General features: G+C 36.1%; 1 protein-coding gene across 3 annotated transcripts in view; it reads right to left on the reverse strand.

Moving 5' to 3' along the window:
- Positions 1-10,934: 10,934 nt before the first annotated feature.
- PRRG1 (proline rich and Gla domain 1) overlaps positions 10,935-20,313 on the reverse strand; it is a 315,720-nt gene continuing 306,341 nt past the window's right edge. For all 3 annotated transcript variants that reach the window (XM_053891723.1, XM_019438453.2, XM_019438454.2), the window contains exon 4: positions 10,935-15,064. In XM_053891723.1, the coding sequence (XP_053747698.1) occupies positions 14,579-15,064 (486 nt within the window). In that variant the 3' untranslated portion in view covers positions 10,935-14,578. The remainder of the gene's footprint in view (positions 15,065-20,313) is intronic.

Below are 20,313 nucleotides of genomic sequence, written 5' to 3' on the forward strand. Positions count from 1 at the left end.
CTAAAATATTTATTGTATTCTTTATGCTGTGCCCTTTATTCTCATGAATTGTTCATTTCATAATTGGAAGCACATATCTCCCTCTCCCCTTCACCCATTTTGTGCAAACCTCACCCCCTTCCCTGGCAACCATCAGTTTGTTTTCTGTATTTATAGGTCTGATTCTGCTTTTTGATTATTTGTTCATTTTTTTAATTCTACTCATGAGTAGAATTATATAGCATTTGTCTTTTTCAGTCTAATTTCACTTAGCGTAATACCTTCTAGGTCCACCCATGTTGTCTCAGATGATATGATCTCATCCTTTTTATGGCTACATAATATTCCAGTGTTTTCTTTGATGATTCATCTATTGGGGGACACTTACGTTGCTTCCATAATGTGGCTATTGTAAATAATGCTGAAATAAACATAGGGTTGCACATATCTCTTCGAATTACTGTTTTAGTTTTTTGGGGGTAAATAACCAATAGTGGAATTACTGGATCATGTTGTATTTTTTAAATTTTTTGAGGAACCTCCATGCTGTTTTCCACAGTTGCTATACCAGTTTGCATTTCCACCAACAGTGCACAAGGATTCCCTTACTCCACATCCTAGTCAACACTTATTTCTTGTCATTTTGATTTTAGCCATTCTAACTCATGTAACATGATACTTCATTGTGATTTTGATTTGCATTTCCCTAATTAGTGATGTTGAGCATCTTTTCATGTGTCTCTTAGTTATGTGTATATCTTCTTTAGAAAAATGTCTATTCAGATCTATTCATTTTTGTAATTGGATTGCTTGTTTTCTTGGTGTTGAGTTGTATAAATTCTTTTTTATTAATTTTTTTAATGTTTATTTATTTTTGAGAGAGACAAAGCATGAGCAGGGGAGGGGCAGAGAGAGGGGGAGACACAGAATCTGAAGCAGGCTCCATGCTCCGAGCTGTCAGCACAGAGCCCAACTCGGGGCTTGAACCCACGAACCATGAGATCATGACCTGAGGCAAAGTCAGACGCTTAACCAGCTGAGCCACCCAGGCGCCCCTATAAATTCTTTATATGTTTGGATATTGACCCATTATCAGATATATTGCTGGCAAATATCTTCTCCCACTTAGTAGGTTAGGTTGCCTTTTTGTTATGTTGATTTGGTTTCCTTTGCTTTGCAGAAGCTTTTTATTTTGCTGTAATCCTAATGCTTTATTTTTGCATTTGTTTCCCTTGCCTTAGGAGACATATGTAGAAGAATGTTGCTAAGGCTGATGTCAAATTACTGCCTGTGTTCTGTTCTAGGATTTTTATGGTTTCATGTCTCACATTTATGTCTTTAATCCATTTTGAGTTTATTTTTGTGTATGGTGTTAGAAAGTGGTCCAGTGTCATTCTTTTACATGTACCTGTCCAGTTTCCCAGCAGTATTTGTTGAAAAGACTGTCTTTTCCCTTTGTATATTTTTGTCTTCTTTGTCATAGATCAATTGGCCATATAATTGTGGGTTTATTTCTGTGGTCTCTATTACTGTTCCATTGATCTATGTGTCTGTTTTTGTGCCAGTACCATACTGTTGTGATTAGTACAGCTTTGTAATATAACTTGAAGTATGGAATCTGGGATTGTAATACCAACAGCTTTGTTCTTCTTTTTCAGATTGCTTTGGCTATTTGGGGTCTTTTGTAGTTTCATACAGATTTTAGTATTATTCTAGTTTAGTTAAAAATGCTGTTGTATTTTGACAGGGATTGCATTGAATTTGTAGATTGCTTTGGATAATATGGACATTTTAACAGTATTAATTTGTCGGATCCATGAGCATGGGATTTCTTTCCCTTTGTTTGAGTCATTTTCAATTTCTCTCATCAGCATTTTATAGTTTTTGGAATACAAATCTTTCACCTTTTTGGTTGTTTGTTCCTAGGTATTCTTTTTGGTGCATCTGTAAATTGTGTTGTTTTTAAAATTTCTCTTTATTTATTACTAGTATATAGAAATGGTACTGATTTGTGTGTATTAATTTTGAATCCTACCACTTTACCAAATTCATTACTTCTACTAGTTTCTGGTGGAGTCTTTAGGATTTCTATGTATATTATTATGTCTGTGAAGAGTGACAGTTAACTTTTTCTTTATCTATATAGATGCTCTTATTTTTCTCATCTGATTGCTGTGGCTAGGACCTCCACTAATATATAGAGTAACAATGGCAAGACTGGATACTATTCATGACCTTAAAGGGAAAATTACCTGTTTTTCACTATCGAGTATTATATTAGGTGTGGGTTTTTCCATATATGGCCTTTATTATGTTGAGGTATGTTTCCTCTAAACCCACTTTTTTGAGAATTTTTATCATGAATGGATGCTATACTTTGTCAAATGCTTTTCCTGCATCTGTTGAGAAGATCATGTGGTTTTATCCTTTGTTTTGTTGATGTGGTATATGACAGTGGTTTCTGAATGTTGAACCATCCTTGCATCCCTAGAATAAACCCCAGCTGATCATGGTGAGGAGTCTTTTAAAATGTATTGTTAAATGTGGTTTGCCACTATGTTGTTGAAGATTCTTCAATTTATGTTCATCAGAGATATTGGCCTGTAGTTTTCTTTTTTCTTTTCCTTTTTCTTTGCTTTGCTTGCTGTGTGTGTGTGTGTGGGGGGGGGTGTCTTTGGTTTTGGTATCAGGATCATGCTGGCATCATAAAAAGAATTTGGAAGATTTCCTGATACTTCTACTTTTTGGAATAGTTTGAAGAGAATTGATTTTAACTCTTCTTTAAGTGTCTTTTAGAATTCACCTGTGAATCCATCTTGTCCTGGGCTTTTATTTTTGGTAGTTTTTTATTACCAATTCAATGTTGTAACTTGTAATCAGTTTGTGAGATTTTCTATTTCTTCCTGGTTCAGGTTTGGAATATTGTATGTTTCTAGGAACTTATCCATTTCTTTTAGATTGTCCAGTTTGTTGGCCTATAATATTTTGCAGTGTTCTCTTATAAATTTCTGTGGTGTCAGTTGTTACTTTTCCTCTCATTTCTTATTTTATTCATTTGGGTTCTTTATCTTTTTCTCTTGATGAGTCTGGTCAGGAGTGTCAATTCTGTTTTCCTTTTCCAAGAACCAGCTCTTGGTTTCATTGATTTTTTTTTTTTTATATTGTTGTTTTAGTCTGTTATTTATTACTGCTCTGATCTTTATTATTTCTTTCCTTCTACCCACCTTGGGCTTTGTTTTTTTTTTTCACTATATACTGCATTCTTATAACTGCTTTCACTGTGTTCCAAAGATTTTGGACTATTAATTTTCATTTGTCTCCATGTATTTTTTATTTTTCCTTTGATTGCTTTGTTGACTCACTAGTTGTTTAGTATCATGTTTGCCTCCACATATTTGAGATTTTTAAAGTTTTTTTCTTCCAATTTATTTCTAGTTTCACACCATTGTGATCAGCAAAGATATATGGTGTGATTTCAGTATTCCTACATTTATTGAGGCTTGCTTTATGGCCTAATATATGATCTGTTGTGGAGAATGTTCCATGTGCATTCTGTTGTTTTTGGGAGGAAAGTTCTTTATGTATCTGTTCATGTCCATCTGGTCCAATGTGTTCTTACATCCATTGATATAAGTGGAGTGTTAAAGTCCCCTATTATTACCATCAATTTCTCTCTTTGTATCAACTAATATTTGCTTTATGTATTTAGGTGTTCCGGTGTTGAGTGCATAGATATTTACAATTGTTATATCCTGTTATTGGATTGATTCCTTTATCATTATGTAATCCCCTCCCTTGTCTCTTATTACCATCTGTTTTAAAGTTTATTCTGTCTTATATAAGTATTGCTACCCAGCTTTTTTTTCTCACTTCCATTTGTATGACAAATGTTTTTCTGTCCCTTTACTTTCAGTCTGTATGTGTCTTTAGGTATGCTCTTTTAGGCAGAATACAGATAGGTCTTGTTGTTTCTTTTATTACCCATTCTGCCACTTTGTATCTTTTGATTGGAGCATTTAAGCCATTTACATTTAAAGTAATTATCGATAAGTATGTACTTATTGCCTTTTTAAAATTTGTTTTCTTGTTTTCGTTTTTTGTTTTTTTAGTTCTCCCTTTCTTCTTTTCATGCTCTTTCTTTGTAATCAGTGAATTTCTATAGTGTTATGATTTGTTTTCTTTCTGTTTTTTGTTTATCTTTCGTAGGTTTTGGGTTTGTGGTTATCATGAGATTCATATATATTCTAAGTAAGTAGCTGTTTGTATTTATTTGGTGGTCATTTAAGTTCAAACACACTCTAAAAAAAATCCCAAGAAACAAAACAACAAAAAAACAGAGAAAGAAGAAAACATACTTCTTTTTCTTCTTTGCCTTCTCTTCCTTTCTTTCTGCTCCATGTTTTATTAAATTCTGTCATATTTTATGTATTTGTATTCAGAATTTTCTTATATCTAATGTGGCCGTTTCTTTTCCACATAAAGAGTGTCTTTGGCATTTCTTGTAAGGCTTATTTAGTGATGATAAACCTATTTATCTTTTGTTTGCCTCACAACTCTCTATGTCTCCTTCAAATATGAATGATAACATTGCCGGGTAGAGTATTGTTGGTCATGGATTTTTTTTTTCCTTTCAGCACTTTGAATATATCCTGCCATTCCCTTCTGGCCTGCAAAGTTTCTCCTAAAATATCATCTGTTGGCCTTATAGGTTTTCCCTTGTAGGTAACTTTTTGTTTCTCTCCTGCTGTTTTTAAGATCCTCTCTTTTTAATCTTTGACGTTTTATTATGTGCCATGGTGTGGGCCTACTTGGGTTCATCTTGTTTGGAACTCTGTGATTCTTGGACCTAGATTCTATTTCCTTACTCAGGGTAGGGAGATTTTTAGTTATTACTTCTTCAAATAAGTTTTCTACACCTTTTTCTTTTTTTCTTCTGCAACTCCTATAATGTGAATGTTCACTTGATGTTGTCCAAGAGACCTCTTAATCTATCCTCATTAAAAAAAAAAAAAAAAAGTTCTTTCCTCTTTTAGCTGTTCAGCTTCTGTACTTTCTATTACCCTGTCTTCCAGATCATGGATACATTCTTCTGCATCCTCTAATCAACTGTTAATTCCTTCTAGTATGTTTTTTACTTCAGTTATTGTATTCTTCAACTCTGGTTCATTCTAATATTTACTTCCTCTTTATTAAAGGTCTCACTGAGTTCTTGAACTCCTCTCCGGCTTGGTGAGTATCTTTATTACTTTAAACTCTTTATCAGGCATATTGCTTATCTCTGTTTCATTTAGTTTTTTCCTAAGATTTTTCTTTTTTTTCCCTTTTTGAATATATTCCTCTGTCTCCCCATTTTCCTTGACTTTGTTTCTATGGATGAGATGGCACAGCTACTTCTAAATTTGGAGGGGTGGTCTTGTGTATGGTTTTCCCTATGTAGACTGTGTATGCTTAGTGACTTTTGCTGGCTGGCTGGAGCTGTGGCTGTATATGCTAGTTACTCTTTTAGATCATGGCTTTTTATAGAAGGAAGAAAATAATAACAAGTACAACAACATCAGAGAAAAAAACATGTTAAAAAAAAGACAAAATAATAAAGACAAAAATATAAGGGGAAAAAAAGAGGGAAAAGGAACCCAAATAGAACAAAAATAAAACAAGACACGTTTAAAATATGGCTTATTTTCTGTGCTCCAGCACCACAAGTGGTGGGTGTGGGCTTGCAGACACTGAGTGTGCGGAGGTTGCAAGCTTACTGTGATGACTGGATCCACTTGTTATGGCGTCAAGACCCTGCTTCAGTCCATGCTTTTAAGGTGGAGTAGGAATGTAAACCTATTGTTCTCCAGTCCCTTTGACCTAGTGTTCCTACAGTTCTTCTGCCTCTTTGCGGATTTCTGGTGTTGTCCCTTTTATATGCTAGTTGCTCTTCTAAACTTTAGCTTTTTTTCTATGCCCAAGGACATAGGAAATTGTTCCTAGTCCTTCAGTACTATCCCCATTGCTATTTGCAGTGTTGGGGGTGGGGTTCCCTTTGTTACTGTGTCTCCATCTCTCTTGCTGTTCTCTCTTTCTTTGGTTGTTGAGAAGCTGTTCAGTCCTCAGTTTTTCTTCAGGAGGAATTATTCTGTTAATGGGTAGAATTTGGTGTTTTCTGTGGAGGAGGGGAGTTCAGGGTCTCCCTATGTTGCCATCTTGGACCTATACTAGAGTTTTAAGTGCCATTGGTTGTATATTTATCATAAGCAGTAAGTTTTACACTACCTTCTTATGTTTTTATGATGTTTATTACCATCCTTTTATTTCTACTCAATTTTCTTTAGCATTTCTTGTAAGGCAGATCTAATGTTGATTAACTCTCTCAGCTTTTGTTTGAGAAAGTCTCTCTCTCTCCATTTCTGAAGGATAACCTTGCTGGGATAACTTGGTTGAAAGGTTTTTTTCTTCACATATTTTGAATATCTCATCTCATTTTCCATGGCCTAAAATGTTTCTTTTGAGAAATTCACCCATTGTCTTATACAGGATTCCCTTGTATGTGACTTCTCTCTTTGGCTGCTTTAGAAATTCTTTGACTTTTGACAATTTAATTATAATCTGTCTTGGTGTGGCCCCATTCATGTTGAACCTATTCAAGGATATTTTGGGCTTCGTGGATCTGGATGTCCATTTCTGTCTCCAGGTTTGGGAAGATTGTAACCACTATTGCTTTAAATATCTTGTCTATTCCTTTCTCTTTTTCTTGAATCCCCATAATACAGATACTGTTTCTTTTGATTGTGTTCCATAAGTCCCCTAGACTTTCTTTATTCTTTACTTTTCTTCTAATAAGTTGATAATTTCAAGTCTTCTAGGTCATTTGCTCTTCTTGGTTGAGCCTGCTTTTGAAGCTCTTTATTGAATAATCAGTTTCACTTATTATATTTTTTAGATGTAGGGTTTGTTTTTGATAGTTCCTATTTCTTTGAACTTCTGTTATCATGCATTGTTTTATTTCACTGAATTGTCTATGTGTACTTTTAGGTCACTAAACTTTAAAAAGATTATTCTGAATTCTTTGACAGTTCATAGATCTTCGTTTCTTTAGTCATTTGTTGGGGATTTATTAATTTCTTTTGGTGGTGTCCCATTTACCTTACTTTTATCCTTGATTCCTTAAGTTGGTGTCTGTGCATTTGAGTAAATGTTCTCCTTTTCCAGACTTGACAGGTTCAGTTTGACAGAGATCATTCTTCACTAGTCAGCTTAGTTTGGGTTTCTGGACATGTCCAGAAACCCATGTCTGCTGGTAACATCCTTGGGTAGGTGAAGCTTGCTATTGGGTTCTGTTTTTGGGTGATGCCACTGCCCAAGCTCTGAGGTTGGCATGTAGGAATGGATACCATGGGCTTAGAATAGTTGGACTGTCTTGGTTTCCTTCCTAAGCAAGGCTATAGGATGGGCTCTGTGGTTTCCTAGGTTCTCTGGTCAGCGTCCTAGATGTTCAGGGCTGGGTAGTATTCTCAGCAGTAATGGGACTAATGAATTAGTATTATAGAAGGGCAACTCTGGAAATCTGATTTTCCTCTGTCTTCAGGGTTTGTTTTGCCATTTGTTCTAGTTGTTCGTTGGTTTAGTGATGTTTTTTAACTCATTTTGTAAAGTCTGTATTCCTTGTCACATGTGTTACTGTAGTCTTGTTTCTGTTATTATAGTGGTCAGCTAGTGATCTGAGAGTTTGTTAAACTCTCTCCCCAAAAGTATCCTGTTTTTAGCACATGGGCTCTCTTTGTGTGTTGGGGGAAACCTTCAACTTTTGGCCAGATGACATATAACTCTCTCCTAACTTTCACTTTCTGCTTATGGAGAATCTAAGGTCAAAGTTGAGAGTTTAGAGCCTCTCAGATTTTTTTTTTTAGAGAATTCACTGAGCTCTTTATATGCATTTAGCCATCTAGATTCCTATGTGGAAGTTTTTAAAAGTGCTTATTCTCTTTATTCCCCAGCCTTTCTTCCCAAGGTTTTCAGTTTTCTGTTATTTTCCCCAAATGTTATCCCTTGTCCAGGTGGTAGCACCTAATGCATTTACCTTTAAGTGTTTTTGAAAAATATCCCCCAGGTGGTTGCTTCCAATTTGGGAGAGTTCTAGGTTAGGCAAAATAAAGGCAAGCCTTTGAGCTGGTACTTCAGGAAGCCAAGATACAGGGCTGAACAATCAACCTCAGTTCTTTGAGAATAAGGTCCATTTTACTTCCTCTGGTACTAGGAACATATACTTAGAATGTGGGCTATTGTCTTCCAAGATGCCACTGAGAAAGGAAGCAGGGGATAAGGCCAAACGATTAAAGGTTTTTTCCTTTCCTGGTTGCTATAAATTATACTTAGTTTCTAGAGTTCTGATGAAGTTGATGCCCAGAATTTTTGTCAGTTTATTTGATGCATTAAAAAAATTTGTTTATTTATTTATTTTGAGAGAGAGAGAGGCAGAGAGGGCAAACCCCAAGCAAGTTTTGCACTGTTAGCACAGAGCCTGATACAGGGCTCAAACTCACAAAATGTGAGCTCATGACCTGAGCCGAAATCAAGAGTTGCACTCTCAACCGACTAAGCCACCTAGGTGCCCCTATTTGCTGCTTTTGTGGAAGAACATGCGTTTGGAATTCCCTACTCCATGCTATTTCATTGACATCACTGTATGCTTGTTTTGACTTATTTTTTTTATAACTTGTTTTATTTTTTAAAATTTACATCCAAATTAGCATATAGTGCAATGTTTGTTTTTAAAAAGGATTTATGAATATATTCAAATCATTAACCACAAATGCAAAGGGACTTATTGAAAATGTAGCAAGAAATACGGTGATGTTGGAAGTGACATAAACACAGAATCAGAGCTATTAACATTCTTTGGCTCTCTCTTCAGTTTTTGTGGACAGTGTATGTTAGTGGTCAGTGCAGTTTGCTTAGGAGTTAGGAACTGGACTAAAAAGAGCATTTTAAACCCTAATCAGTCTGTTAGTGGAGGAGATTCTGTAAATTGTGTGTGAGGAGGTATGAAATCGGACATTGATAGATGTTATATTACAGTGGTTGTCTAATTATGTTCATGAAGTTCTAGTGTTTGCTGTGACTTGGACTGACTTGAAGTAAGGTGCGGTTCCAAGCTTCCTATTTCTGTAGTGAACCACCAGCCTTATCAATTTAAATGCTTATTTATTTTTGAGACAGTGAGTGAGCGAGAAAGAGAGCACACAGGGGAGGGGCAGAGAGAGAGGGAGATACAGAATCTGAAGCAGGCTCAAGTCTCTGAGCTGTCAGCACAGAGCCCGTTGTGGGGCTCAACCCCACAAACCATAAGATCATGACCTGAGCCAAAGTGGGATGCTCAACCGACTGAGCCACCCAGGTGCCCCCCCCCTTTTTTAAATATTTATTTTTGAGAGAGTGATCAATTTAACATATTAGGGTTCTATGAATTTTTTTCAAAGTTAGCTACCACTGCTAAAAACTTATAAAAATAACAACATAGACTAATATGCAGGACCATGATAAAAATGATTGATTATAAACACAGTGGGACTTTGTGGAAAAAGAATCTCTGTGAGCTGGAGTGGAATTAGGATTACACTAAATTAAATTACAAATTTATCCCAGACTTGGCCTGCTGCAAAATCCCAGGGATGACATCTATAAGCACCATTATTTTCTTATGACCCTAGTTTCACACAAAGTAGGCACTTTGTAAATATCTATTACCTGAGCTATGGAAGGAAATAAAATCAGATAGGCCTGTGGGACCAGATCACAGATTTTGAAGTAAAAAAATATAGAGATATAGATTGGATATAGATATATAGATAAAATGAGAACAAAATGTCATCATACAAAGTTTAAGGAAATGGTAGGTGATAAGAACTACAGCAGAAACACAAGCATGAAGACAGAAAACTGATATTAAAAAAGCCCTCACTTTAAGGTATTTGATGTTTTGGAGGAAGAGAATTAAAGGGATTAAACATAATTCTTGCCCTCAAAGAGCTTCAGGTGTGTAGAAAAGGTTTAGAAGAGGAGTAGGTTCAAGGAGAAGGATGGAAGAGCAGCTCTGGAACTTCTACCTTGAAGTTTTCTGAAATAAGAATTTAAAAAAGGAAGAGAGCCAAGTCCATATGGCCACAGCCAAGTATGAAATTTAAAAACCTGATCTCTTATGATAGATGTGAGAATAGTGTTATGTTGAAGGAGAGGTATATGACGGAGCCTTCTAGGGTGCTAGAAGTATCTTGATCTCGGTGTTGGGTTTCATGATGTATTATTAATCTGTATGTTATATAATTTTTAGAAATTGCTATATAGTTTTTAAAAAGTACCCTGTTATGTTTTAGACAACTCTTTGGGGATTTAGACTTACAAAATGGATACTCAGACTTACATTCAAGGAGAAATTGTAGGTATAGATGGTAAGTAAATCATTTTAATTTTTATACCATAAAGATCAAGTCATATTTACATTTGCTTGGTCAATGACCTATCACATCACCTTTTTAGTCTTTGAGGTAACTACACTTAGGAAGATGCCCTGTGGTCACAAATGTTTCCATCTTGTGCTTTCCTTTCTCATATTCTCAAATGTCAAATATAAGCTGTTAAAGAGGAAAAAAAACCCAGCTCCTTGGTATCTGCAGACAACACAATACCCAAGACTTGACACACTACACTACAGCAGGGAGGGCCCTCTGGAGCAAGTGTTCCCATTTTGCATCATGCCAACATCATTCAAAAGTTAGTACAGAGTTTTTTCTTCTGCTGAGAATACCCTGAGGTATTCTCCAATTTAGGATTACTGAACAATATTTCTTAAATATGTAAGAAAAAAGAAACAATAATCTTCCCTTGTTAAAAAGACCACAATTAATAAAAGCTTATGCAGCATGTTATCACCTTACCGTAACAGAATTAATACATGGCAGAAAACAAATCTCTTGGGTTTAAAAATAGCTTTATTTAGCATACCAAAAACACAGAAACATAAGAAAAACCTTACCTAGTATAAACATAAAAATAGTTAAATATCATAATTTAATGTAAACCAAGTGTTTAAAAATGTGAATTATAATAAAACACATGCTATTTACACAGAACCAAGTTAAAGCTACCTCCACAGTTATTGTATCACATCATCAATCTTGAAGTCATCATTAACAATGAATCAAACACAACATTTGTATTTGTACTGGTCAATAAGAAAAAAAGAAATCCTTGAATTTACTTTAAACACATATAATTCATTGTGACATTCCAAGCAGAAAGGCAGAAAGTGCCAGTTCTGGGATCCCATACACAACCACTGCATCATGGAGGCCTGGAAATCATTCCATTGGAAGACTATGAAGCCCATTCTCTCATTTAAATGCAAACTGGTTGATTCAACTTAATTACTGCTTAAGAAAGGTACTAAATATATCTGCAAAAATAAACCTTTATTAAAAACGACCAAAGGTGAATGTAATATCAATCGTGTAAGAAAGGCAAAAGCATAAAAAATATTATTCCAGACAAGCCCCTTTAATTATAACAAATGTTAAGAAACTCAGTTTATAAAACCAGAAGGGGTAGCAAAAGGGTTTTGAAAAATGTAAAACCCAAATCAAAATCAAGCAAAACGAACTAAGAAATGTTTCTTGAAGAAAGTGGTATTTTGTTATCCTGTCTTTATCACACGAATGCTGCCAGAGATCTGTGGCTAGTATCAGTATCACTACAGAGTAGTGTGTTGTCTTGGACCAACAGGCCAAAAAGCTGTATCAACTGATTAAGTGTTTGGCTTCTGCTTCAAGAATCAATATCCATTCTTATACTGCAATTCAGGTATCATTAAGAGGCAGCATTAAATCCAATATCAAGACTTTAAAATGTAAGATAAAGTTGCAAGTATATACATAGTAATAGAACATCCTGCTCCTTTGACCCTGTAATTCTAAAACTTTGGGTCTCCAGACCCCTTTATACTCTTTAAAATTTATTAGAGATCGGGATGCTTTTGTTTATAGAGTTTATATCCATCAATATTTGCCATATTAGAAAATAAAACTAAAAAAAACTGTAAGCATTTATTTAAAAATGAAAGTCTATTACATGCTAACATAAATAACATTTTTAAGAAAATAGCTATATTTCCTAAAACAGAAAAAAAGATTTGTGGGAAATGGCATTGTTTTGCATTTTCAACTTCTTTTTGAGAGAGTGAAAAGACAACTAATGCCTGTGTATTATTATGAAAATAGTTTTGATCTCACAGATGTCCTAAAATTCTCTCAAGGGCTCCCAGGGGTTCATGGGCCAGCCACACTTTAAAAACTGCTGGTTTAATGTAAGGCCTAATGTTAATAATCAAAAAAAAAAAAAAAGCCCATAAAAAAGGAACCTTAATTTTCCTTTAAAAAAGAGCCAAAATAGCCACACACACACACACACACACACACACACACACACACACACACGTCACTGGATCAAACACTCCCACTTTCAGCTACAACTAGAAGCCAAAAGTTACCATGTGCTCATGGCCAAATTCAAATTAATATTGTCATTTCTACTGAGATGAGGGTCAAGATTTATTAATTCTTAGTTCAGGAAAGATATGAAACCTATTAACTACATACATCTTAAACACATACATCTTAGTTTCCTTTCCAATATCTTCTTAATCCTGTTTGTGATAAGCTGGCTGTCGTCTCTTAAATTGGCACAGCACTGGGATAGACCAGAGTGACAGAAGTTTAACAGCAAGATACTCGGATCAGGAACACGTTAGCCATTTATGGAGCAGTCTACTCTACTTCTCACTATGTGAAGCCTCTGATAAATTTTAGGGAAACAGGGAGAAAATTCTCCCTTAAGCACAATAAGAGCAATGTTATGACCTTACACGCAGACAGCTCTTCACATCTAAAGAATTATTTTCATACACACCATCTCATTAGATCCTTTTAAAGCCCCTGGAGAAGGGCAGGATAAATGACATTATCCGTTTCAGAGTTCAAGAATCTGAGGTGTAGATATGGGTCTTTCCCACGGTACCAGGGCAAGTACCTTTTTTAGAGAACAGGATTAGAATTCGGGTCATCTGACTCCTGGTTCAGGGTTTCCCCCCAGCATTCCTCCTTCCTTGGGTTCCAGGGAAGGACTGGAGGGGGGCTGTCTGTAGGGATGGAGATGGAGGCAGCAGGATATGACTGACACTTACAAAACCTGTACTCCTTCTGCCTCATTAACCATTTTATCCAACACTAAGGGGGCTTGGGAGTGGCAGAGATATTTCCCTGACCAACAGAATGAATTTTCCATCAGTGCCTATATTAATGGAACAGCCCTCTTTTCCTTTCTGCGCCAGTTTCTGTTGGCAGTTCATTCACAGCCTGTTCCCTTTACTCCAAGAGCAAAGTAAATATCCTGCACTTTAAAAAATTTGACGAAAATACAAAATGAAATAGCAACAATGAAAATATGTGAAACTATGTGCACCTGGCACAACAGACTTTGCAATCTTCCTCCAACTGGAGAGCAATACAAAAATCATAGTTCTTAATTTAATGGAAAATGCCTCCTAATCATCTTGAAGCAAAGACTTCAGTCTATATAAAAACTAAGAAGATAATTTCAAGATTTTTACTAAATTCTTGGGTTCTTACAAATTCTGTGGTGGTAAGAGAAGGAGTAGACAGTAGAGTAAAAGGCACTGAAACAGCAAAAAGAAAATAATTATGGTCACAAATGAGCAAATGAGAAATCTGTATCTCTTCCCTGTCATTAATACATGTAACTACTTTAGAAACTATCCTGCTGCCAGGAGATCCTCTCTGTATTTAACCAAGATGTTAATACAAATAGCATGAGCTATTCAGACACCAAGCAAACAGTGTTTAATTTTAGGAGTTAAGGGGAAGGCAGTCAACAATAACAAAATCATTCCTCCAAACTACCCAAATGCCACTAATGACCAATGGTATTCTTGCTATATACTATAAGTAAATTATCATTTATTGTGCCTTCCCTCTCTCCTTTTGAGATGTTTCTAAAATCAAGGTGGATTACATGCATTTTTTAAGGTAGCTGAAGAAAAAGGAGGTTAACCAAAGCCAGTAAGAATCAGAATTAGAAAACATACTAAGTTCATCTTATTTTCAAAATTCAACAGCATGTGGCTGGCTATGGTACAAGTTGTTGCTGTCCCCCCCCCCCCTTATTTTGGTGAGTAATGTTCTCTTTATAGGTGATTTAGACAGAAGTTAATGGCTTTTTAAGACACTTGCACATATACTGGGCTGATGTGCCTACGCATATGTATGCATAGAAATACATACACACATATGTGTACCTCATCACATCACATAAAGACCTCCACTAATATGTTTTTCCCTCTTCACATATTTTGATTAGCAAAAATGAGCATGGATAATGATTTTATAGTCGGAAACAAATCTAATGAAAATAAAATCAGAAAATGTGAAGTGGTATGCTGTCAGAGTCCAATACAATAAGTCAATGCACATTTATGTAGTGGTAAAGTGCTAGAAAGTTCTTTCATTAGTATTTTAAAAATGATTATAGTAAAAAGGTTACAGTTTCATTTGATGGTGGTGACCACAGGCACCATGGCAATGGCACTGGCTGAGTTGGAATTGATGATGTCCTCATACTCTGGGGGTGGGTCTAAATGAGGTTCTGTTTCACTCCTCCGGAGGGTCACCTGGCCAGTGGCTTCCTCATAGGTGGGTGGAGGATCGCAGTTGGATAGGCGAGTGGAGACAGAATCTGAGCGCCCAACTACATATTCCAGGAAGCCTGGTGACAATCCACTGCTATCAAACACTTCATCTGGTGGGGGAGGCGGAGTGATAATATTAAGGTGCTGAGGGAAAGGAATGTGGCCTTCAGTTACTGTCTGTCTGCGAGTTTTGTTTCTGAGGAAGCATCTCCAAATTAGGAAAATGACAAGAAGGATAATGAAGAGGCCAAAGATTAATGGAAAGGTAAGGTAAAACTGAAACCAGTCACTTCCTCGGTTACTCTCTCCTTGTTGGGCTTTTGTGTAGGTGTTCCAAAACTCCTTCTGAAAATAAAAGACATATTAAAAATCAGTATGATCAAAAGATGGGAAATATCAAAAGAACCAATGTCTGGATGCTATTAACATAATGACCCAAAAACCAAAACCAGATTTGTTGGTTCAAAGGACCTAAAGCCTATATATTTCATGACAAGAAATGAGAAATAAGTCAAGTTACAGTGTTCATTCTGGATCCTCTGTAAAATGGTCAGTCAGAACCCAAGAATCTTTTCAAGCCTGGGGAGTTAGTTATGTTTTCAGCTATGACCTTTTCTTTTTTTTTTTTCTTTTCTTTTCTTTTTTTTAGCATTTATTTATTTTTGAGAGACACAGCAGGAGCAGGAGAGGGGCAGATAGACAGGAAGACACTGAATCCGAAGCAGGCTCCAGGCTCTGAGCTGTCAGCACAGATCCCAATGTGGGGCTCGAACTCACAAACCGTGAGATCATGACCTGGGCTGAAGTCGAACACTTAACTGACTGAGCCACCCAGGCACCCCCAGCTATGACATTTTAGAAGGAAAAACAAAGCATGAGAGATTTCCCATTTCCCACTTAAACCAAATAATCTTCCCTTAAAAATGTCACATAACATTTTCCATGCCCAATTATGAAGTTTCTCATCAGTGAGATGTGAAACCCCATCATCGTTAATGGTATGTGCTATGTTAGGCTATTATAGGCTTTCAGTAGTTAAACACTTTACAGATGAATGCTTTGTTTTCTCATGGTTGTGTTTGAGGTCTCCTTCCACCAGACCTTCAACTCCCTCTCCACCCCCAAAGTTTAGTACACAGATATTCACTGAATGTTGTAATTACACATTGTCCCTAGTAGAAAGCTCAGGCTAGTGAAGAAATTGTGTTAGGTTATTTCCTAACATAGACTATACTCCTGAAAGACACCAGGACTAGTAGTTCAAATCTTTAATATTTGTTTGGGGGGAAATACTGAAAACACAAAAAGGCAACCTGACCCAATTACTAGCTGTGAGACCTGGACAAGTTACTCTTTGTAAGCGTTAGGTTCCTCACCTGAAAAGCAGGATAATACTAACCTGTACTTTACAGGCTATCTAAGCATCATATGAGATAACATATATAACATATCTAACTAAGTCCCAGACATATAAACAAATAGTAGTTATTACAATTTTTGTATATCAAATCTCCGCCTCAAATTCACTGGTTAATCTATCCCGTAAGGAGACTACCCCTAATCCTATTGACTATTTTTTCAACGTTTAAACTTAACCAGTAAGTGCTTTTCTCACAATCCTATTTATTTGCAGGTACTACAAGTCACTGACAGTAAATATATGGCATCAAGGAAGGGAACCAGGCCATTATCCAAAGGGGCAAATAGAGGGAGTTGGACTAGACTGGGGATTGTATTGCCAGATGTCCCATGATAGCATGGCATTAACATAAATCTATGAATCTGGTTAAAAATAAGACTCAGGGCACTAAAGCTGCTTGTTTTATAGTTATATACTTTATTTACAAAGGCTTTTTAAAAAAAATTCAGCATTTACATTACCAATTCCTAGTCACTAGATCATCGTCCACTCAGACTTAATTATACATACACTGCAAGATTCATTGCTCATTACTATTTTTTCTCCATCTTCCCTGATTTTGAAGTTGCTGTTCTGATTTATTTTGTAATTGAGTAGTCCTTTCTGCAAATTTTCCATACATGAGACACATGGGAAATAGTCTATAAAATTGTACAGCTCTGTGAATAGCTTTCCTTTACCCTGACTGGTAAATGTTACCATAATGATATTTCAGTCTCAGGTTGTAGCTATTTTTTTCCACTTCATAAATCTAGGTAGTATTCCATGGTCCTACAGCTTCCAATGTGCAGCTAAGAAATCCCACACTTGTTCAGTGGACTTTATTCTTATTTGTGAGATTTTACTTTAATCCTTCACTTCATTTTACCAGGATATTTCTGACGCTTTTGGTTTTGTTTTCTATCACTCTTATTTTGTACAATAGCGATTTGAAACTTTTGTACATTACAAAATGATCATGATAGGTCTAGTTACCATCTTTCACGAAAGTCATTCTAATATTATTGACAATATTCCCTTATGCTATACACTACATCCCCATGGCTTATTTTATAAGTGGAAGTTGTATCTATTAATCCCCTTCACCTGTTTCATCTGTCCTCCTGCCCTCTGGCAACTACCAGTTCTGTGTTTTTAGCAGTCTGTTTCTGTTTTCTTGTCTTGTCTTGATTCCACATGTAAGTGAAATCATATGGCATTTCCCATTTGCTGTCTGACTTATTTCACTTAGCATAGTATCTTCTAGGTCCATCCATGTTGTCACAAATGGTGAAATTTCATTCTTTTCTATGATTAAAAGTCCACTGTGTATATATATACTACATCTTTATCCATTCACTTATGGATAGACACTTAGGTTGCTGTTGTAAAGCTGCAGTGAACATAGGGGTCCATATATCTTTTTGAATTAGTATTCTCATTTTCTTCAGATAAATACCCAGAAGTGGACTTGTTGGATGATATAGTTCTATTTGTAATTTTTTTAAGGAACCTCCATATTGTTTTCTATAGTAGCTGCAACAATTTACATTCCCACCAACAGTGTACACCCTCACCAATACTTGTTATTCTTGTCTTTCTGATACTAGCCATCCAGGCAGGTGTGAAGTGGTATTGCATTTGTGGTTTTGATTTGCATTTCCCTGATGATGAGTGATGTTGAACATTTTTTCATGTATCTGTTGGCCATGTATAGGTCTTCTTTGGAAAAATGTCTACACAGGTCATGTGCCTATTTTTTAAATGGGTTTTTTCTGTGTTGTTATTGAGTTGTAGGAGTTGTTTATATATTTTAGATATCAACCCTTTATCAGATATATCATTTCCAGGGGTGCCTGGGTGGTTCAGTTCTTTGAGCATCCAACTTCCGCTCAGGTCATGATTGCACGGTTTGTGAGTTGGAGCCCTGTGTAGGGCTCTGTGCTGACAACTCAGAGCCTATAGCCTGCTTCAGATTCTGTGTCTCCCTCTCCTTCTGCCCTTAGCCACTTATACTCTCTCTCTCCCTCAAAAATAAAATGTTTTAATTAAAAAAAAAAAAGATACATCATTTCCAAATATCTTCTCCCATTCAGTAGGTTGTCTTTTCGTTTTGTTGGGTTTATTTTGCTGTGTGAAAGCTTTTTAGCTTGATGTAGTCCCATTTGTTTATTTTGCTTTTTTTAAAGTAAGCTTCACACCCAGTGTGGAGTCCAGTGAAGGGCCTGATACGGGGCTTGAATTCATGACTCTGAGATCAAGACATGAGCTGAGATCAAGAGTCAGATGCTTAACCAACTGAGGCACCCAGGTGCCCCTGTTAATTTTGCTTTCGTTGCCCTTGCCAGAGGAGACTGATCAAAAACAAAAATTGCTAAGACTGACATCACAGAGCTTACACTACCTAAGTTTTCTTGTAGTTTTATGGTTTTAGGTCTTACATTCTTTAATCCATTTTGAGTTGATTTTTGTATATGGTATAAGAATGTGCTCCAGCTTCTTTTGCATGTAGCTGTCCAGTATCCACAACACTATTTATTGAAGAGGCTGTCTTTTTGCCACTGTGTGATCTTGTCTTCTTTGTCATAATTGACCATGTAGTGTGGGTTTATTTCTAGGCTATCTATTCTGTTCTATTGATCTATGTGTCTTTGTGCCAATACCATACTGTTTTGATTACTATAGCTTTGTAGTATAGTTTTAAATCAGAGATCACGACACTCCAGCTTTGTTCTTCTTTCTTAAGGTTGACTTGGCTATCTGGGATCTTTTGTGGTTCATACAAATTTTAGGATTATTTGCGAACGTTTCTTGAAAAATGCTATTGGTATTTTCGCTGTGGGTAGTATGGACATTTTAACAGTATTCTTCCACTCCATGAGCATAGTATGTCTTTCTATTTACTTTTGTTGTCTTCAATTTCTTTCAAGGTCTTAAAGTTTTCAGAGTACAGGTCTTTTACTTCCTTGGTTAAGTTCATAGGTACAGTATTCTTTTTTGATTCAATTGTAAACGGGAATGTTTTCTTAATCCCTCTTTCTGCTTTATTTAGTGTATAGAAGTGTAATAGATTTCTGTATATTAATTTTGCATCCTGCAACTTTACTGAATTCATTTAGTCTAATAGTTTTTTTGGTGGAGTCTTTATATATAGTATCACATCATCTGCAAGTAGTGAAAGCTTTACTCCATTATAATTTAGATACCTTTAATTTCTTGTCTACTTGGTGTGGTTAGGACTTCCGATACCACATTGAATAAAAGTGGTAACAGTGGGCATCCTTGTCTTCTTCTTGATCAACAGGAAAAGGTTTCAGCTTTTCACCATTGAGTATTATGTTTCCTATGGATTTTATCATATATGGCGTTTATTATGTTGAGGTACAGTCCCTCCATACCCGTTTTGCTGAGTTTTTAATCATAAATGAATGTTGAATTATGTCAAATGCTTTTTGTCTATTTTAATCATATGATTTTTATCCTTCAATTTATTAATATGGTGTATCACATCGATTTATTTGTGAGTATTAAATCATCCCTGCATGCCTGGAATGAATCCCTCTTGGTTATGATGTTTGGTCTTTTTAGTGTATTGTTGAACTTTGCTCATATGTTGAGGATTTTTACATCTATGTTCATCAGAGATACTGGCATGTAATTTTGTGGTTTTTGTCTGATTTTGATATTACGGCAATGCTGGCCTCGTAAAATTAGTAAGTGTTCCTTCCTCTTTAGCTTGGAATAATTTAAGAAGGGTAGTTATTAATTCTACTATTTAGAGCATGAGCACCAAATATGATGACTGTCAGCTCCATCATCAGCAAGTTAGGATGAGATTGCAAAAATAGTGTCTTTGTGAGGATGAAGTGCTGGCTGGCAATGTCCCTACGGGTTCCTGCTTCTCCTGTAGCCATTTTAAAATTAGTAAGTGGGTCTGCCTCAGTGTGGTCTAGGAACGTTTCAGTCTGTTGCTTGGATGCTGGCTATCAGGGCAAGTGGGTTTAAGAGCAGAATCTCCATTTCCCACAGTTCTACGATTCTCCTGGTCTTAATCTCCATTGATTTTCAAAACTGGACATTTTAGGGGTTCACCTCTCCAGTGCTGGCCCTCAGGGTTGTGATTTCTGATGTGGGATATAATCCCTTCAACTCTTCAATGGAGAGTACTGGTTGTGGGGTTACTACATCAGGGGTG

This window comes from Panthera pardus, unplaced genomic scaffold (genome assembly GCF_024362965.1).
Source record: "Panthera pardus isolate Hobbes unplaced genomic scaffold, ASM2436296v1 HiC_scaffold_27, whole genome shotgun sequence".
NCBI lineage: Eukaryota > Metazoa > Chordata > Mammalia > Carnivora > Felidae > Panthera > Panthera pardus.